Source organism: Anastrepha obliqua, chromosome 3 (genome assembly GCF_027943255.1).
Source record: "Anastrepha obliqua isolate idAnaObli1 chromosome 3, idAnaObli1_1.0, whole genome shotgun sequence".
Taxonomy (NCBI): domain Eukaryota; kingdom Metazoa; phylum Arthropoda; class Insecta; order Diptera; family Tephritidae; genus Anastrepha; species Anastrepha obliqua.
Genome location: NC_072894.1, coordinates 51,114,276 through 51,135,349, shown reverse-complemented (window position 1 = coordinate 51,135,349; position 21,074 = coordinate 51,114,276). Strand labels below are relative to the sequence as shown.

Here is a 21,074-nt window from a genome sequence, read left to right as displayed (position 1 = left end):
TTTCTGCCTACTGGTACTGAAGTTGAAAATTTGTATAAAAATTGTTTGAAATTCGTTAAATTTTTATGAATTTTGTACAGAACAATCACAGTTCCAAGTTTTACAAGGTTTACGTCATGCAATGTAATATATTTTGGAAAAAAATTAACCGAAAAAGTTTGCGTGAAAAATATTACGTATATTATAAAAAGCTAAAGTAATTTAATTGTGTGAACACAAGCGCATAGGCGTTTTTATTTTTTAACATAGACAAAAACTAAAAATACAAAAAACTAAATTTGTAATTGTTAATAAAAATGTGTATAAAATTATTGTTATTTGAAACGTTTCACTTACTTTGCCAATGGAATGTGATCACGTTCACTATATGCGTCATACAAATACTCCCTGAAAATTGGTAGTTGCAAAATTTAATCATACATAGGACACAAACAATATGAAAACAGCATGCAAGAGGATACACATACAAATGAATTAATGAAAACAGAATGAATAAACGAAAACAGGTTACGATTTTTTATTTTAAATAAAGAAAGTTAAATAAAAAATTAATAAACGAAATAATGTTAATGGATTAAATTGATTTTTGTATTTGAAAAAATTATGAAATTAATGAACGGTGAAAGTTTTATAATTGGAACATATTTTACAAGCTAATCGAAAACCCATTATTGTCAAATTATATTTCCACGGAATAGGATTAGTAAACATTCTTAGCGAGTCGTTCGGTCGAGACGATCATAAACATACTTTTAGAAAAGATTCAAAAATTGCATTATTTAAAGCAAAAATCTATTGAAAACATTTAATCAGACTATTAAATATATGTAAAACATTGTATATTCTTTTTCTATTAAATTTTACATTTACATTTTTTATTTTGATATAGGTGCCGCTGCCATTTAATAAATTCCTACACAAATTATTTTCTTCACTCCTTGGGTAACGATTTTTTTATTTAATATATTTTACGCAAGACTTCATTTATTTCTAAAATATTAGTGACATATGTAGTATTAAGATAACTTTAGGTAATAATTAATATATTGTAAATAAACAATAAAAAAACAAAACACAGCAATCGGTTAACTGAACTTATCACCGAGTATTAGAGTTCATGCCCAAATGTACGTAGCTAAAAATAACAGCTTTATCTACTTGAAAATCTTACTAGATTGTAATTAAAGGTATTTCAAAAGTTTTATACGCTCGTAGCCTAATTTCCCCGAACCTTTCACTGCAGGTAAGAGCCAAGAATGATAAACTACAAAGATTGCCCGATTAGTGTACACAAATGTTTCATTCTGCGCATCTGCGTCACAATATAAAAGCTGTGCTCACGAGCTTTCAAATTCCCACACATTTCACATGAAATTCGGTTCTTACAATTAAAAATAAAGAAGTAAGACATTTTGAAATTGCGGTATTTTTGTTTACTATCTTAACTTGTCTAGAACGAGTAGTAGAGAAACATATTCGAGTGAGAGTATTGCCGAGAACTCCACTTAGTAGAAATCAACACATTAACCAGAGTGGAAAATCATATGAATCAATCTTACACGATCTTGTTAGCAAGAGTGAAGCCGGCCTGGAAGCTGACGAGTACACAGTGGGCTGGGCGTGTTCACGGACATTAAGAGAGCTTTTGATAACGCTACTTTTGATTCAATATGTTCCTCTGCACGGAATTAATCAAATCATTGTAAAGTGGATATATTTCATGCTCTCTGAGAGGCTGCTAAGCGCTGATGGGATCAATGACGAACTAATTACCGTCAGGGCCAAGCAAAGATGTACCCAAGGGGATGTTCTTTTTCCGCTGTTATGATGCTTCGTCGTAGACTCTCCGCTGATGGAGATGCAGAAACTCGGATTTCATGTCCAAGCATATGCGGACGATGTCTGTGCGCTAACATCGGGTAAATACCTAAGAAGGCTTTGCATGAAAGTTCAGAGAATTCTGGATAAAATCGACGACTGGTGCATTAGACAAGGTCTTTTCGTCAACCCGAACAAAACTACGTTAGTTTTGTTTACGAGAAAAAGGAAATTGGACAGACTTAGTCTTCAGAAACTGACTTTGTAGAAACATGTTTCGGTGAATGTGGATCGCACATTAAGGATTTTTCAACACCTGAGGTCTGAAACCTGCTGTGGTCCTGTGGTTTGGTGACGACGGACTATGTTTAAGTCCACGCTTCGGGAGCTATACAAGCTGCAAACATTCAAAACCTTTTTCCGAAGCAACAACACCATGCTACCGGTGCAATGTGAATATTATGTAATTGTGTACTTAAGTTTACGCTTTAAAGTGTTTTCAATAATTTAAAAAGTCATTCATACACATTTAGCAAATTTTAAGCTTAAAAGCCTTGCTTTACCGGCAGAACTGAAACTTTTTTTTTTTTTTGCTATTGTTCGCACTTCATTTTTTTTAAACCAAATTGAGTTAATAAGAACACGGTTTAGTTAAGGTGCAATCCCTCGCAATAAATACTTCACCAAATAATTGGATTTTGTGACGCAGAGTGAAACATATGTAACGGAAATTCGCATTGCACAATCTTTATTTCAGCATTCTTGGGTAAAGCTTGGTTAAGATATCTGATAGCAGATGGCAGTATTTTTATATAGAGGTCATATGCTTATTTTATGCTTTTGATTTGGTTTTTCAGCATTTATTTCCAATAAACACTTACTTCATTTATTACACTGGATATATATTTACGATAAAAATAAAGGAAAAGATATCATTTTATGTGCGAACATTCTATCACAAAAAAAGTTAATAATGTTCTCCCTTACACTCGTATATTTACATGGATGCGCCTGAAAGTATTCTGTAAATTTGCATATGAAAGTATGGCTATAACCTTTAACATAACATTTTGTTATGCCAGCAAACTGCAGTGAAGATTGGAAATAGGTATATAGAGCACTATCTCAATTTAACGCTTATTCTGCTGCTTTACAATTTGATTTTTCGTGTTTTTAGCTCATTTTTAAGCATCTATATAAGACACTTGTTTATAATTATTATGTCATATATTTTTGGTCTCTGCTTGCTCACATGTTTTTTTATATGAAGCTCAACATCGTCAAGGGAAACAATTATAAAAAATTAACGGAATTTTTGAGCAACTTCAAATTTGTCCTTTATTTTATAAGAAATTTAAGGAGCTTCAAAACTACACATCGAAAATTGTAATAGGAGGAGGAGCTCCTTGTGCCTAAATTTTGATACATAGCACATTGAAACTATGTCATTAAAATCTAGCCGCAGACTAGTAAAAACTACTTGAAGACTTATCAATTTACCACTCAATAAACTATGGCAAAAGAAGTAATATGGAACTAAGCCCTTATAGCCTGTAGCTCATTTCAACTCCAACACTCTGACGCGCTTACGTTCAATTTTTGATTAATCGCTCTTCGAACTCAACATTCGACCCTTAGATATTTACCTTTGTAAATATAAAGGGTGTTTTTTAGAGGTTAGGTTTTCAAGATGAAATAAAACGTATATAATTTAATGTTATGGCCAAGAATTTATTATATTATTTATTATTATAAAGATAAGGGTTTGCCATTATGTTTTAAAAATGATTTCGGGCAAGTGGCCGCCGCGGCTGGCTCGAATAAATTCCAGCCGAGAGGCCCAATTTTCGACCACTTTTTGCAGCAATTGGGGCCGTATGTCAGCAATAACGCGCCGAATATTCTCTTCCAAGACGTCAATCGTCTCGGGCTTATCTGCGTAGACAAGCGACTTCACATAGCCTCACAAGAAATAGTCCAGCGGTGTTATATCGCACGATCTTGGAGGCCACGCCACAGGTCCACGGCGCGAGATAATGCGCTCACCAAAAGTTTCCTTCAATAAATCGATTGTTGCGTTGGCTGTATGGCATGTAGCGCCGTCTTGTTGGAACAAAAGGTCGTCCACATCAACATCGTCCAATTCAGGCACGAAAAAGTCATTAATCATTTTTAAAGAAATATGGACCAATGATTCCCTCTGCCCATAGAGCACACCAAACAGTGACTTTTTGAGGATGTAACGGCGTCTCAGCAATGGCTTGTGGATTATGTTCACTCCAAATGCAACAATTTTGCTTATTGACATACCCATTCAACCAAAAGTGAGCTTCATCGCTGAACAAAATTTTCTTCCATGCGTCGCGCGAACCGAACCATTATTTTCGTAATAAATTTGCACGATTTGCAAACGTTGTTCAGGTGTAAGTCTATTCATTATGAAATGGCAAACCAAACTGAGCATAAATCAAGTGACAGCTGTCAAAAAGACCATCTACGAAAAAAGGAGTGCCAACTTGAAAACCTAACCTCTAAAAAAAACACCCTTTACATGCCATGAATATGTGTATTAAAATTGTTAAAACAAACAAACCCTCAATTGAAAAAATGGTATTTTTATAAATTAGTACAACATATTGAAAATAAGTTAACAAAATGTTAGTAAAAATAGAAGCATATTATTATGAACTATACAAAAATATAATATAATATTATAATTAATATGCATTCTCTAAGAGACTGTAGTAAGTTTGCACTTACGATTCAACTAGTGGGCCAGGATACGGATCAGACTTCTGGTATAAACTTGCTAATTTAACTGCCACCATCAACGTTGGCAAAAAGAGTACAACACATAATGCGGCACCAGCCCAGAAACCGTTCTATACAAAACGAAAATAAGCAGTTTTAGTTAAAAATAAATTCTATAAAAATAGTAACGCCTTACCAATGGATCTACAATAGAATTGCACAATGCCACTATACCAGAGTCGTAGACGTTCGCTAACGGCGCACATAAGCCAACTTTTTTCTCCACTGCCTGCACAACCATCTTTAAATAATTCTCTATTTCACTTGCAAAATAGTGAGTCAAATTCTCAGCTGTAGCCTTAACAAACTGGCGACCCTCTACGCGGAAAAATGTTTGCGCACGTTCAATCTCATTGACCAGCAACGGTATGGATTCGTGGAATGGACGATCTTTATAGCGTAAGCTATGATCCAAATCATTCGCCAATCGAATAAGTTCCACTGATTGATTTTTCATTGGTATCACCCAATTCTGTTCGTATGTCTCCAAATGCAAGGCTTGATTACGCAGACTAACCTGTACATCTTTCATATCGTCACTGCTGTCGATTTTCTTAGCTGTTTGGCGGAGCTCTTGAGCAATTTCAGTTAACGAATGTTTTGTTATTGTGTCGTTAAGATTGTCAATATATTGGGCAGAATCAAAGTTTTTCAATGCCGATTCGCTAAGGCTCAATATACGTTGTTTGTCCTCAGGGCTTAGTATCATTACGTCGCTATCATCGAAGGAAATGCCATCTACCAAATCATCTAAGGTCTGATTTATCTTATATTGTGCTGGGTAATCATTAATTTCATGAATATCGATACGGTTGTGAATATGTAGCACCTCGTAAATTGTTTGATTGCGCTGACAAGCGGTGATCACATGTGAAATGCGTAAGGGCGGTAAACCACCAGAAGTCAGCTTGCCCTTCTGTTTGGGGGGGTAAAGCACATCGTTTAAGTCAATAGAATTGTCAAGTTGAGCGAATATCTCATCGTTTTGAGGGTCCCTAGAAATTCAAAACATTATATGTAAATATTTGCATTGGGGGTAACTTATAAAAGGCATCACTTACTTTAATGGAAGACATAAGCCGCGATAGGCTATCAGGCCGATCAAAAAATGTACCAAAGCTACTAAGGCAACCAATGAAATAAACAGGAAAATCAATGCTACAGCCCTGTAAGGAAGCAAAAAAAAAACGTCAATCGTAAAGTGAAATATGTGTATATATGTATGAATAGATAAATAAGCTTATTGAAAGACTTACATCATCAAGAAACGCGAGCCGGAGCCCTTATTGCAGCAGTCATCTCCATAGCCATCTGGGCGTTTGCCGCATATACCACATAACAATGCAGCCACTATGCAAACCAAAATCTGGGGATGAAATACCGATTATTGTATAAGAATTACTCACTATTTGAGGATAGTAACACTGAACAACACAAAAAATCACAAGGTCCTAAAACGGTTTATGATACGATGTATTATCTGTCATAATACCGTTTTAAAAGTTTCTGTCTGCACTTTTTTGTAAGAGCTGATCAACGTTTACGCGATTTTAAAATGAAAATATAGTACATACAGACTTTTGTCACTATTAATATATTTAGCGGCCTTATCAACAATTCTCAATGAACAAGATTGAGAAAATTCATAAGGTTTTTCTTAAGTATGCTTTGCGGTCTTTACGATTTACTGGGCCTCTTCCATCATATAATGCTCGTTTACTTCTTTTAAATCTCAAACCTGTAGAAAGTAGAAGTTTTGTTCTCTCCTTAACATTTGTGTATGGCATTATTAATTGACTGTGCGCCCTTTTGGGAAAAATAAACTTTAATGTACCAAGAAGAGAACTTCGGAATTCCTACCCTATTTATTTATAATAACACAACAATAATAACGCCCTTCGGCAGGCAATGGCAAATCCCCGAGTGTCCTTCTGCCATGAAAAAGCTCCTCATAAAAAAACCATTTGCCGTTCGGAGTCGGTTTAAAACTATAGGTGCACACCACTAATAGAAGAGGAGGAGCTCGGCCAAACACCCAAAATGGGTGTAATCGCCAATTATAATATATATATACATATATATAATGTTTTCATCAACCTTCTGAAATCTTATAAACTTACAGCTGGGTTGGACTGAGCCTATGTGCTTTTCTTGCGGCTGCAAATGGCCGAAATATCTCGGCCTTCTCCGCGCTATAGCGCTGCATTCAAAGAGATTCAAGGAGTGCATTGAAGTCTCCTGGGATTGGTCATTTGATGACTACGAAGCCTGCAATGGCCTGTGAGAACGCATGTTATTGTTGTTGTAGCAGTATACTTAACCCTGTCAGTGTAGTGCAAATCATTGGTCGTCTTCGTCTAGCTCATCTAACGGTAGACCCAGGAAACTTGCTGTTTCAACAGATTGAGTCCAGAGGGCGAGGGGTTTTAGATGAGTGGGTTTGATGGAGCATGCGAAAAGGTGCTTAGTGTGGTGCGGAGTGCCTTCACATGCTGGGCATATGTTTGGTATGTCGGGATCATTCTCAGTTTATCCTTGGGGAGAGTTGTGAGATTTTTAAACCTGTTTCAGTTGTAACCCACTAGCAAGCGATTCCTTGGCGTAGCCCCATAGTTTGGTGCCAGCTAACCTCCCTTAACCTTAGCTCTTCACTCCTAAACTTCTCGCCACAACGTCCGCTACTACGTTCCTAGTTGTACCCCTATGTCCTATGTTAACAGGTTCAGTTTCTGGATACACTCAAGCACCAATGAGGACTTAATTTCACAGGATGACGAAGCCTTGAATGCCGTCTCACTGTCGCTCAGAATGGCAATTCGCTCATTCCGGAAGTTCTTATCTAAGTTAATCTCTGCATATCGACAGATGATATTAACCTCCGCTTGGAAGATGCTTGGAAAACCAGCCATCGACACAGAACGCTTTGTTTTTGGGTCACATATTGCAGTGCTTATACCTCGAGTTTACTTTCGAATGCAGGTATACTCCAGTTTACCTTGTCGCCCAGTTCAATTCTGAACTTCTTTTTGAATTTGATAACTTTAGTGATATTACCCAGAGATGAGTAAATTGTCAAAATAAAATTATTTAATAAATTTTATTTAAAAAAACACTATGGAGCGCCTTGTATATGCCGAAGAAACAAATGCATGCCTTATTAAATACCTACATTTTCACTCATCTTTTTGTCTTTATTTTGATTTTTACACCCTCCATTGCTTGTACGTTTGTATATTGCAGCTATCTAGTTCAAGATTCAAATATGATTAAAGTACGACACCATTTGCAAAAATTATAAAGCTTCTCATAGGGTGATTAATTTTGCACCATATTATATTTGGATTCGTTCGAAATTGAATATTTTCAATTAACCATTAAAATAATAGATAAATGCAGAAACTTTACGGCAAACGCTTTTCTACTATATTCAAAGCATTTATATGCCTGTTTTGTGTTTAGATTTCTATATTCCCTGAAATGGGCGAAAACGAAGCATATGTGAAAAAATGTCACCACAGTAATCCACTTAAAATTGTTTAACATGTTTTATGCGTCGTAAACTTAAAAAACGTTGTTTAACAAATATTACCGTATTTGGAGCTTGACTTACCAGTAGTAATATAGAGCAAACTGCAATGCCAAAATAGAATCGATACGGCCCATATTCATCCAAATAATCATCCGCAACGCCGGTATACTTCTTAGTATTGTCTTTTATAACTAATGACAGTTTGTTAAGTTCCATTTTGATTTCATTTGAGGCATGTTGGAAAGCATTTCCTTTAAAATAAGACATAATATTATATAGTATTTCGAAAAAATTCAAATTTCTTACAGATATTTTTAAAAATATATTATTATAATGAATATATTATCATCTTCTTGACTCACCTGCTTTATTTATAGAGTCAATCACTTTTGGCGTATACTTGGCTATAGTCGTATTAAGATGTGCGCGCATTTGTTTTAGCATATCACGTCCACGCTTGCCAGCCGAAGCTATGTCCCTACTTATCAAATTATCCAAATTATCGATGATTTCTGTAACATCCGGTAGCTAAGAAAATTTCCATTATTAGTAAATAGTAAATAAATATAAATACATATGAATAAAAATTTATATGTACGTGTGTATATCAGTAGGTACTCATGTTGTTGAAAGTGCATTTATGTCTATATAAATAACATTAAATACAAATTTTTAGTTTTTTGTTATTAAATTTTTTTACCTTGGGAAAATATCGGTCTACCATCTGATAGCATTTAAAAAGAAATATTAATTTTTTTTATATATTATTTTTGTTAATTTTGGCACAACAGCATTTCAAAATCAAAAACAAAAAACATTTAAATGAAAAAATATTTAAAAAGAATTCTGTGGTCCAAAACGATAACCGCCTAAGTCAAAAACCATGCTTTCGAGATACAGCATATTAAGTCAACATATTTTTTTATTGTCGTAGTAACTTTTTACAGAGCATTGCTAGAGAGGTAGAGCCTTCATGTGCATAAATAAACAGTTCACAAACAAATAGCAAATATGGATAACTCAATGGGGCAGATCGAGCTCTTCATCTGCAACGAGATGGTGGTCGGTCTCCGATAACAACGTTTAGGGGAGGAAAATGCAAGGTTTTCATTCACTCTCGATCAAAGTCGTTTATGGCCTGACTTCAGCTAATAGCTTAATTAAGGATTAAAAGGATTTAAAAACAAATAACGAAGCTAAGCTCTGCTTCTCCCAAAGGATAAATATTCTCAAATATTTGGGCAATTATACTTGTTCATTTGGAAATTCGACGTCTTCATGACCTAATTTAACCAAATCCATCTTTAAACCGGAAATTTGGTGCGCTTCAGGTAAAAAGTGTTAATCAAAATTGATCACAAATATATTTAATATATGTATAAGAAAATACATTGGTTTTTTATTCATTCTTCAATAATCCTTCATTCAATTCAAAAATTCATTTTGTCATATTTTTAGAATTTGTCAACCTGTTACTAAATCCATCGTAGTACTATTTTCATAGATTTCACTAAAATCGAATAACTGCGTTGTAAATTCAAAATTCGTCCAGTGACATTACTGAGTTCGTTTGTAGTGTCATTTCGTAGATTTTTCTAAGAATTTATTACGAGGTGTTTTGGTTGTCGGATAAAAAATTAAAAAAAAAAATGCAACCACTTTTATTTTACGAATTAATAAAAATATAGTAAATTAGTAAAATGCAATTACTTTAATAATTTTTTTTTTTAATTTCTTGCAAGTCAAAAATTTTAACTACGCGTCAGCAAAACATTCAGTTCCTGGCATTTTTATAAGATTTGGAATGGCTTACTCAAATTTCAAAAAATGACTTGGACAAATTTTGAAGAAATATTGCAGAAGAGCTTAAGAGTTTTTTTTTTTTCAATCTGAAATTTTTAATATGTTTCCATTAATTTCCTATTGATTAAATGTATCTCTCAATATGTTTCACTGCATTTGAAACATTATTAAATGCTACTGCGTTTCTTCATTCAAAAATATTTTTTCGCGGGAAAATTTAAAAATAGCGCTAAAATTTTTATTGTTACTTTGTGCCAGCTAGCATCCAAACATCAGTATTTGACATTTGAGCTTGGCGGCACTTTTTCCTGAGTTCGCATGAATTCAGTGTTAGCAAATTTTTTATAGCCATAGCTGAGGGTTGCGTTCGTAACTTTTCTACGACGGACTTACTGTGTCTAATATAGGAAAAAGTGATTTGTTTTTACAATAACAAAAAAACGAATGCCCTAATACATATTTCCATATGATTCCGCCGTTTATTCTGCTTACCTGGTCATAGTGTATACCGTTAGCGTCAAGCTTGCCGATCTCATATTTGTTGAGAACATCCTGACATGCTTTATTATTGCACTTCGTAAGCATAACCAGCAAATCACGCTTGACACCGCGTAGGCCTTTTACAAAAGAAGAAACAAATGTTTTTAATATATATGTAAATAGATATGTGTGAATATGAATTTCGTCTAACTCTACATACAACTTACCATCACTCAATTGTGATGCATAAACACGCAACTCGTTGGTAATGGTTTTCATTTTTTGTAATTTTAATCTCAGCTGAGGCAGTTTTTCAAGAAAGTCTGTAAGGTAAATGAGCGAAACTGCCATGGATTTCTGTTCCAATTCCTTTATGATGAAATTTGATGTTTCTGCAAAAAATTTTATGATCATTTTTTCTCATGAATGTAATGAATTGTCAAGTGCTATATTTACCCCGCAAAATATTGTCCAACTGTATGGACAATTGTTTGTAATTTGTTATTAGAATATGATCGATTTGCTCAGATGAGGCTTCGAGGAATTTACGGGTATCGATACTGCCATCCCGCACACGATTTGTGCTATTCTCAATACCTTGTTGCATATAACTGTTCGTTGCAAATGTAACTATAACACCGAAACTAAAAACGAGTTGAGAAAGAAATAACAAGTGGAGAAAATTAACACTAATGAATATGTTTGCTATAATCTTTTATAAGGAATGTAAGCCAATAAATGATATACTATTCTTCCACTTAAGCGTACTATTAAATATATGCACACAAATGTATGTAGGTAGGTATAAAGTATGTTTACAGTGCCTCGCGAAAGTAATCACAATTTCACTTTTTTCGGATGAACCTAAAATTTTTTTTTTATTATAATATCAAAATAACTCTGGAATTCATCAATAGGGCACCGCTACAATGGAAATCATCTCGATTTATCTGATCATTGAGCTTATAGTGGACCTTATACAATATAAGCGAGCGGAAGTTTTTTTCAATATGGGCTCATATACTATGTTTATGTTTCAATTAAACTCACTTTTATTCAAAATGGGTTAATTAAACTCATATGAATAAAAAGTTTTTTAAATCGAGTCATTAAGTCTACTCAGGTTGAATGCATACATTCTTGGAGGCAAGCAAACTTGTGTTATTATTAAAGCATACATATGTAGGTCGGTGATCGATTAAGTATTGACGAAGATAGCCGTCTAACGGTAAGCTCAGAAAGGGAAAGTGGTGTTAGGTGGGTTGGCATAAGTTGATTAGTGCGTAGATCTTTCGGATTTTATTCTCCATAAGCACGGATTTAACCTACTACAGTATCTATAACTTGATTGTAGTAGTAAGGTTTGCCAGCCGAATATCCGTATAGTCAAATTTTAGAAGGAACCTATATTTACGATTTTTTTTATGAAGAGCGAAAATTACCTAATGCAAAAATTATTAAATAATCAATGCTTTCATGACTATTTAGACCAAACTGATTGCAAGTGATTATAAGATTAAATAGTATATTTTGTTCAGTTTTTCCTTGATTGGATTTTTGCAATATTTTAGCATGCAACACTGCGAAAAAGAAATAATATGAAATACCGAATACTTTTGTGAGGTACTGTGTGTGTTGTTAAATGTTTAGAAACGTGTATTGCAACAAAAAAATACTCTACTTACAGTAAACCTGTTGCCAATATTATGAGCAAAAGTCCCAAGAACACACGGCGGCAGGTGTCATGTTTCTTGTCAAACGGCTCCGAACGGCCACCACAAGCACCAGCGCAGCGACAGCAACAGAAGCATAAGCTATACAAATATAAAACAATTTTACTTAGTAAATATTCTTGTGTTGTTGTTTTTATTTTGTTATTTAGTTTGGTGCCATTTTAAACACAATTTTCTTTCCTACCCAACGACTGGCATTGTAACAATTAGCAGTCCAACGAGCAAAACAATTAGCCATATTAACCAATAGTGTTTAATTAAATCAATCCATTCATTTCGTTCAATTTTTGGTCCAAATTCAATATCCTTATCCTTGACCACGAGGTAGCCTATGAAGGGAGAAATTTTAAAATTAGATATATAAACTTTTTAATTACTAATTAATATTAATAGGGAAAAGCACAGCAAGCCTTATCTAACCTTCTGGCAGTGGATGTTCACCGGTGAAGAACCAAATAATTTTATGTGTAATATCGTAAAGTGGTTGCATGCCACGCGCATTATAAACTGTCGAGCTAACGTACGTGACATTTTTCGTCCATTCTGCATACTTGGTAGGCTTGAGATTCAATTCATTGCCCAAATCGAATGCTCGAGCTTGGCTGGCAAAAGTGCTTAGCGCTAAAAGCACAAAAAGCGTACTCCAACAGGAAATATGGCAACGTATATTGGTAATATTATGGCGCTGTGTAGAGTTGCTTGAATCTGTTGACATTTTCACAGCTAATTTTTGTCTTGTTGTTGTTATTGTTGTTGCTGTTAATTTTTGGTGCATTTTTGATTATGTTGAAATTGTTTAAACTTTTTGTCGGAGAAAGTGTAAAGCAATCACTTTTTTCCACTAGGTAACTAAAACATTGATGCTTTGGTGCGTATATGCGTGTTTTATTTGCTCTTGCGGTTGCTCTTCTTGTTTTCCTTTCTTTATTACAATGAGCAAGTGCTAATTTTCGATATGAATATCATCAATGCTGCTGAGATGTGCTACATTTATGATATATTTCCATTTAATATGTATGTATGTAGGTGCGTGAGTAATTGAATATAACTATTTAAGTGACTGACTGTAGGTATGACTGATTGATAGCTTATGTTGCTGTAGATTTGGCACACAACAAACGATGCGCTCCGTACAAGGCAGTTACGCTTCAGCAATTAACTACAAATTGGAAGTGCTGTAAAAAAAATTATGAATAAAATCAGTTATTAATTAAATGTACTCATTTTATTAAATAGGAAAATAGTGATACCGCTTTACGGACATAATAAGTACATGTACATATGTATATATGTATGTGAGTGCATGTGCTTATGATAAAACAAGTACTTTGGGGGGTAATGTATCTACTCCACACGTTTGAAGTGTCTCTTCAAATTTAACGTGACATATTGTAAAGTAAAAAGCCACCCCACCCACACACACATCCGTAGACGTACGCAAACCCAATCGGACAAAGGAAATTCACTTTGTGTATTAGTAATTGTTAAACAGAAATCACTCGGAATGGAATTTCAAAAGAAATGATTAAATAGCAATTGTTAAAAGAACTCGATGAAACTTATTTGTCATGTAAATATACAGTTATGCTGAGAAAAAATCACAGTTAAGGTTAGAGTGCTAATTATAAAAGTTAAGAAAATATTTTTTAAGATGCTCTATTTTGTTTTTTTGTTTGCTATTTATTTGTTATACCCGGTGCCAGATGATGCACGCCCATAAAGGATGCGTCACACGATTTTTTTGATTTGTTTTGAAAGCATAAAGATGTGTAATAAAACGTTTTAAAGGAGATAGAATCCTATGATTATTTACTCATACCTTACAACTCTCTTACTCAATTTTCTTTCATCTTTGATCAAAGAAATATTTCTCTTATGTTACAGGTCCATTATGCATAATTTCGTCAATATTAGAAAACAAATCTTTAAAGGTTTCACAAAATCCTTCTTACTCTCGTAATTCAAAATACTCTCAAAATTTCACGATATGATAGGACTAAAACTGATTTTAAGGGGAATTCGACCTCATAGTTCCCCTTAGCAAACTTAATTTCATCGGAATAAAAAATAAATTTCAATATCCATTTTTAATTTTACTTCCGTTTTATAACTCCCATATACATACACATAAAGTGCCTAAAATACAAAGACCGGCACTCGAAGTGAACCAATTATAAAAGCCATAAATTTAGTTTGAAAAATTACTTTTCTTCAATTCGAAGTAAAAAATGTATGAAAATAATACAAAATCAAGAATCAATTTACTTTTGCTCGATACGACCATCTTTTGCCTTTAAAATGGCCTTGAGACGGTCCAGAAACGTTTCGCAAGCTGCTCGAATGTGACTTGCAGGAATTTTGGCCCACTTGCGAACAATGGCCTTTTTCTGCGCCTCGATACTGGAGAATCTTTTAGTTTACTCGTACAAAACTCTGGACTGTCATTTAGCCAACTAACAGATAGCTTATGCCCGTGCAGCACTTCGAGTGCTGGACCCTGTAGTACCCCCACGTTCATACGGAAAATACAAGTTTTATAAATGAATAATAGCAGCAACGTAGTATCAGCGAGAACTGTAGGGTGTCGATTGTACAACATGAAACTACCAGCAGAATAGCTCGTAAAGTTCCTCTGTTCACACAAACAAATTTAAGGAAGGGGAAAAAATGTACAATATACATATGTACTGGGTGAAAGGACGTCCAATCTATTTCCTGAAGTGATATTGGCATTAACAGAAACAAGATTTGAGTCGAAGAACCTGTGAAAGAGAAAGAAACGCAGAGCCGAGAAGAAGACTTCCAGTAGTGTAACAACAAATTTCAAATTCGCATGGAACGTTGTAAGGATATAAAAGGGAAGTATTTATATATTATATATAGTGTTTAGTGTTACTTCAGAAGATCATAACTACTCAGGAACCCAGATATCTCAAAGATCGACACATGTTTTCAAAATCTTGCCTTTCGTCAAACTTAGTTCCGATGAAACACAGTTATTTTGTGTTCTCTGTCCGTCTTTGGCGCTTACTCCGTTTTTGGATGTTTCGCCGAGCTCCTCCTTCTATTTGTGGCGCACGTCGTGATGTTGTTCCCCAAATGAAGGGGCCTACAGTTTAAAAGCCTCCGAAAGGTAGATATTTTTATGAGGAGCTTTTTCATGACGAGTGGCAACCGCTTTAAAAAAAAAAACGTTTTCTTTATTTTGGTGTTTCCCGGAGATTCGAACCAACGTAGTCACGCATCAATCGGCACCATGCGGCTACGGCGGCGTCTTTGGCATAACTTACTACTAAAAATTAAATGTATGAAAGAGAACTTGCGTTTCAGTCATAAATTGTTTTGTAGCCTTGACGAATATTGCTGAACGTACTCAAATAATTTATCATTCTTTCAATTGCTTCTAATTAATCTCTACTCCTACTACTATTTTTTATATTTCTCTTTAATACCTCCTAAAACTTCAAATTCTTTACTTCTAACTATAATTTTAATTTTATTTTTATTGTTAATTTCTTTATCTAGGATTTAATTACGTAAGCTGTTCTTAAGGTCAGTCATTGTAAAATTAACCTATGGTTGTATATTTGACTTAAATAAATAAATACAAAGAAATGCATTGAAGGTAAGAAGTATGTAAGTTTTTCAGCGTTATCATCGTTAGTATGCATGACTGAACACAACATCCTTTCTTGATAAAAATTTCGACGCTTCAATTGAATTGTTTACTTATTAAGATTAACAATTTAAAGTAGAGATCAGAATCGAACATTTGCCGAAGCGGTAGCAGCTCAAAATATATTTCCCTTACAATCCAATGTCAAACGCGACTTTGCTTACTGCTTGAGAGGCTTCAATTCATTTCGTCCACGCTCACACATATTGGTCAAAACTTCGAAGAATTGATGCTATTCTATTGTTTTTGCAATTTCCAAAGACAGAAAACGGTGCAGCATAAAGTTATCATATTTTATTATAACTTTGGAGACAAAGAAACGTTAAATTTTTTGCAGTAACATGGTTGGAAATTTTGCCACCGGCAGAGCAATAAATTTATTATGCGATGATCTCCGATTTATGGCACCAACTGAAACGAACTTCATTTCGAAATAATCCACACCATGGTTTTAGAGCGATTATAGCAGACACTATATGAGAAATTTGCTTAGAGAAGTAAAAGAATTTTAAAATATGGCTAAAAAGGCAAATCGCATTTTTAATTTAATTCGACCTTTGTGCGACATGTATGGAAAATCTGCTTTCATTTTAAGAATTAATTTTGCGTAGTGTAAAAATACTTTTTCCATCCATTCATGCATTTTACCGTTATAATGGACCTTATGCTACTTGCTTGTTTACGAACACTTTTTCCATACATATGTATATGTAGATGTTCTTTTTAGATATGTCTGCTAAATTAACACGAGTATGCGTATATACAATGTATATGAAAATTCATACATACTCATGATTAGTGCTACATGCAAACATACACACATACATATATACAGTTTGGTGGTCATTCACATTGATAAATGGCAACTTTAAAATTGTCACCAATAAAATTACACCCTATAGTTGAACCTCACGAACCACTTAATAAAGGCAAACGCACACGTATACATACATAAATTCAAATAAACATCAACGCGGAAAGTGGCCAACACGAGTGACCATTCGGTTTTGTTTTTCTATACAGCTGGAGAAATTAGTTCATACATACTATGTTCATGAATAAAAAAAATATTCATGTGTACATCCCAGAGCTATTTAAAGGGTTTTCCAAAATGTATAAGCCCTAGATTGAAGTTACACAAATGATGCGTCTGATGGCTCATCTTCAATGCTAAGCAGAGTTCTATTATTGAATGTTTTTACTGGCCAGAAATAACTTTTCACATGTCCGTCTAGGAAAACTTAGCTTAACCTTATTTCTAAAAATACTTGTACACATATGGCCATACAAATTTGGCCGAGTTTAACAAAGCGCACCAGTCGTTTCTTTCTCGTGCTGACCACCACCAAGTGAAGCCAAGTCCTTCTCCACCTGATCTTTCTCTCTTCCTCTGCTACCACTAGCTGGTAACGCATCGAATACTTTCAGAGCCGGAGTATTAGAATCCATTCGGACGACATAAACTAGCCAGCGGAGCTACTGGATCTTTATACTACGCTCTACTAAGCTACCCTAAATGTATAGTACGGTACCGTAAATCCAATGATGATAATTGTTCTATAGTCTGCGTTATTCACCGAAACTTTCTCGCAAACACTCCAAGGGACGTTTGTTGTTGTTGTTATTGTACCAGTATAAACATGCCCATATACATACATATATACGGGGAATGTTGCTGAAGTGACAGTCGTTGGCCGGATATAAATCCGGGTCGTTCGGGTTACGTAGAACCGACTGTCGTGGGAACGACACCAAGAGACGTTAATCGTATGTTAGCATTGTCCACGCTTCTGCGCCATAAAATAGGGCGGACATGATGAGAGACTTTTAAAATGTTAGTCTTTAACTTTAACTTTCTATGATACTTTTCCTTACAGCAATACTACGACTCTTACTTTTCAACTTTTTATGTCCTCCTTTCCCTGTGCACATTTAAACACTTGCATTAAGACGGCTCTAACACATGGAACATAAATTTGTTCGAGTATATTACAACAGAGAATATCATAAACAGAGATACTCTTAAGCATGAAGGGACGAATAGTGTGACAATTTCTTTTTTGTTATCTCGTTTACTTTACTAATACTTAATCAAAAGAGAATGCGCATGTGGCTGAACGGTGGGTTAATAAAGACAGTATTTACACAGCTTCTACGTCTTATGTAAATACAAATAACTTTAACTAAAAAATAACCATTTGGTTTTTAGCAAATTTTCCTTGTTGTTTTTATTAATATTTTATTTTTTCTCATTGTCAGTAACTTTACCATTTGCATTCGGTTTTATATCAGAAGTCGGTTCGGTTTTCAGAAGTTGAAAAAATAAACGTATAATTCGAAAATGACCAAACATCGATTTTTACGGTCGAATCAAAACCGAACTGAACATTTTAAAGGGCACAATTAATAAAGAAGCAATAGCTTCTTAAAAATTCAGTATTTTTATTAATAAAAGGTTCATACATCCCAATCACATTCATTTCAGCTCATAACATACGAGTATAGAAAAAAAATATTCTTTTTACATGAATACTAAAGTTGAATAATTTTATATTGTAATGTGAAAATATTAGCTTATCGGAATATTCCACTTGCTAGCCACACTCGATGGAGAAGCAGATGATATTTCAAAGCAATAAAAAATGTTAAGTTTAATACCAATATTCAACAATTTTTTATATCTAAAAGCTTTTTTAAGCAAAAAATGTACCAAAATGTTTGGCCAAAGTTCGCGGAGGAGGAGGGGGATTGCGTTTTCATACGATTGCGTATTTCTACTTAATACTACTACTGTTGGTACAACGACTACTACTTTCTGCGACATGAAAACTGTTTTAATAAACATAAAAACATTACAATTTTATGGAAAAATGCTGTTTACGTATAGTACAAATAATTGCATACAGAAATATGTAATAGTGATAGAAATTCATTCCCACGACAGTCGGTTCTACATTATCAGAAAGACCTGGATTTTATCTGGCCAAGGACTGTCACTGCAGCAGCATTACCCGTGCATGTATGGGGATCGTTTATGCTGCTATAGAACGCTTCATACCTCCTATCGAAAATCGCATTATTTTGTTTTGCACCTGTGCAGCAATGTTTCAGGTTTACTTTTTGTTGTTGTTGTTGTTGTAGCAGCATAAACATTCCCCATACTAACATACGGGGAATGCTGCTGGAGTGACAGTCCTTGGGCGGATATAAATCCGGGTCATTCCGGTTACGTAGAGCCGACTGTCGTGGGAACGTAATTTTTTTGTCGATTCGTTTGCTTCGCATTGGCGTTCGCTTCGCTTTGACGCTCTAACGCTTTCGCAGCAAAAGCTTTAAGCTAAAAAATGTGTAAATTATATATTATAAAGTTAGTACAATTTCTTATTTACAATAATAACTAATATCGTACTCATTCATTTGGTTACATCTGATGATTGCCGGAGCAAGCAAGAAGATGAGAGTTACCTATATTTACGCTTGGCTTTGGCATTGGCTTTGCTTAACTTTTGTTATGTGAACGTCTTCATATACATAAATGCATGCATTCATAGTCAGTTGCCGAAGCGACACCAACGCCAAAGTTGTATGTGGACAGTTCTTTAGTATTTCCGCAACTTTCGTTCAATAAAAATCACGAGAGTGGGAGCATACGATGCTTTGAATATATTTTTTACGTAAATGATAGAAACAAAATTGTGTCCATCAAAGAGTGCGTGACGTTACATTGATGCAGTTTTGCCAACAGTTTGCTCTTTCCAATAAATTTATAGCTTTTTATACCCAAAATGGGAAAATTTTTAAATTTGGTGTTGAAGTTAAACCTACCAAAACTATAAGTTAAAAAAAACATTTGTATATGTAATTAAAAAAAAATATTAAAAAGGTTAATCTCGCATTTAAAGCTTATGCTGATAAAATTTCAGTGCTTTTGAAAATTTATTGATTCTTATGAAATTTGATGTTCTCATTTTTTGCTTCTTTTGAGGTTATGCAAGAATATTGCATCTTCTCTCAACACTTTTTAACATTAAAACCATCTTTATAAATTGTATAAGGCCTTTGAATCTTCTGAATACGAATTAAAGCCATAGAGGTGTATTCATAGTAGAAAAATAACTGAAGAAACCATAACAACCTTTTCGGAAAAGGAGTAGCTTAACTTGTTGCATAACCTTAAATATAGCAAAAAAGTATTTTAGGGTTTTTTTTTCAAGAAATTTTCTTAACATAAGTTTTAAATACAAGGACGGACTTTTCGGAATTTTAACGAGAGCGCGAGTTGGCTTGAAAAGAAAAACAAACTTGGGAAAAAAATGTAAATAAAGCATAGAGATGTCACATAACACAAATAATAGCCAATACAAACAATAATCGCAATTTCCGACAATGTGACCAGATGATAAATAAAAAGTAAAGCTAAATAGAACTTAGTGAATTATTGAACTAATTGAAAAAAATATGTTTCACATAATTATTAACATCACATTTTAATTAAAGGAGGCTTGAAGAATGTCAGGAAGAAAGAACTAAAACTCCGAGGTTAGTGAACAAAAAAAATGACAAATCAAGTTAGGAAAATGATCGCCAATTGCCCCGCTCCGACGTCACGAAATCAGCTGATATTGGCAAATTCGCTGAGAGCAAAGTGACGGTACCACGATCGGCGACACCCAATTATACTCTCAATCATGTATTTTTTACGTATTTTTACTCCCTCCTCCTCTGAGAACTGCTATTCCGTTTTCTGCCGACTAACTCTGTCGTAAACTATATTAATTGCAAATTTTCGAAAAATTCCGCACACTTTGCTTTTGGTAAAACCTCGAAAATCGAATTTAATAAAATGAGATTAGTGATTTTTTTATTCAGCATAAGTTTCAGACATGAAATTTGTCAGAGGAAAATCGACCCGCGCTAATGCACATGCGGATTTACATATACACACACACAAACTTAAGCAGGCATATAAATTAATTATCTTCACATTGATAACTTTAAAAAAATAATTTTTTCCGGAGCAACTCCGTCTTTATTTCACATGGGTTATAGTCTTTTAAAACTTGTCTATTTTTATTGTGATAGTTAAGATCCTTTACTTGTTTTGCTTTCAATCTATTAATATTTTCATTTCTATCTTTCTGTAATTCCAAAGGATTTGTTGATACTCTTCTTCCGAAGAATAACTCGATTGGTTTTTGGTTGGTAGTGGAATGAATTGTGTAGT

At 34.2% G+C, this 21,074-nt stretch overlaps 1 protein-coding gene across 3 annotated transcripts in view; it reads right to left on the bottom strand.

Moving 5' to 3' along the window:
• The window catches only part of LOC129240903 (prominin-like protein), a 47,955-nt gene that overhangs the window by 5,565 nt on the left and 21,316 nt on the right, over positions 1 to 21,074 (bottom strand). For 2 of the 3 annotated variants that reach the window (XR_008582107.1, XM_054876971.1), the window contains exons 2-14: positions 12,595 to 13,349; positions 12,359 to 12,503; positions 12,127 to 12,255; positions 10,898 to 11,085; positions 10,669 to 10,833; positions 10,454 to 10,578; positions 8,521 to 8,686; positions 8,240 to 8,409; positions 5,886 to 5,995; positions 5,691 to 5,795; positions 4,766 to 5,624; positions 4,579 to 4,700; positions 337 to 387 (exon numbers count right to left, since the gene is read on the bottom strand). Coding sequence is in view for 2 of the 3 variants with exons in the window: in XM_054876971.1 (XP_054732946.1) it covers positions 337 to 387; positions 4,579 to 4,700; positions 4,766 to 5,624; positions 5,691 to 5,795; positions 5,886 to 5,995; positions 8,240 to 8,409; positions 8,521 to 8,686; positions 10,454 to 10,578; positions 10,669 to 10,833; positions 10,898 to 11,085; positions 12,127 to 12,255; positions 12,359 to 12,503; positions 12,595 to 12,949 (2,690 nt within the window). In the remaining variant the exon portion in view is untranslated. The remainder of the gene's footprint in view (positions 1 to 336; positions 388 to 4,578; positions 4,701 to 4,765; positions 5,625 to 5,690; positions 5,796 to 5,885; positions 5,996 to 8,239; positions 8,410 to 8,520; positions 8,687 to 10,453; positions 10,579 to 10,668; positions 10,834 to 10,897; positions 11,086 to 12,126; positions 12,256 to 12,358; positions 12,504 to 12,594; positions 13,350 to 21,074) is intronic. The other variant, XM_054876972.1, reaches the window with a different exon arrangement.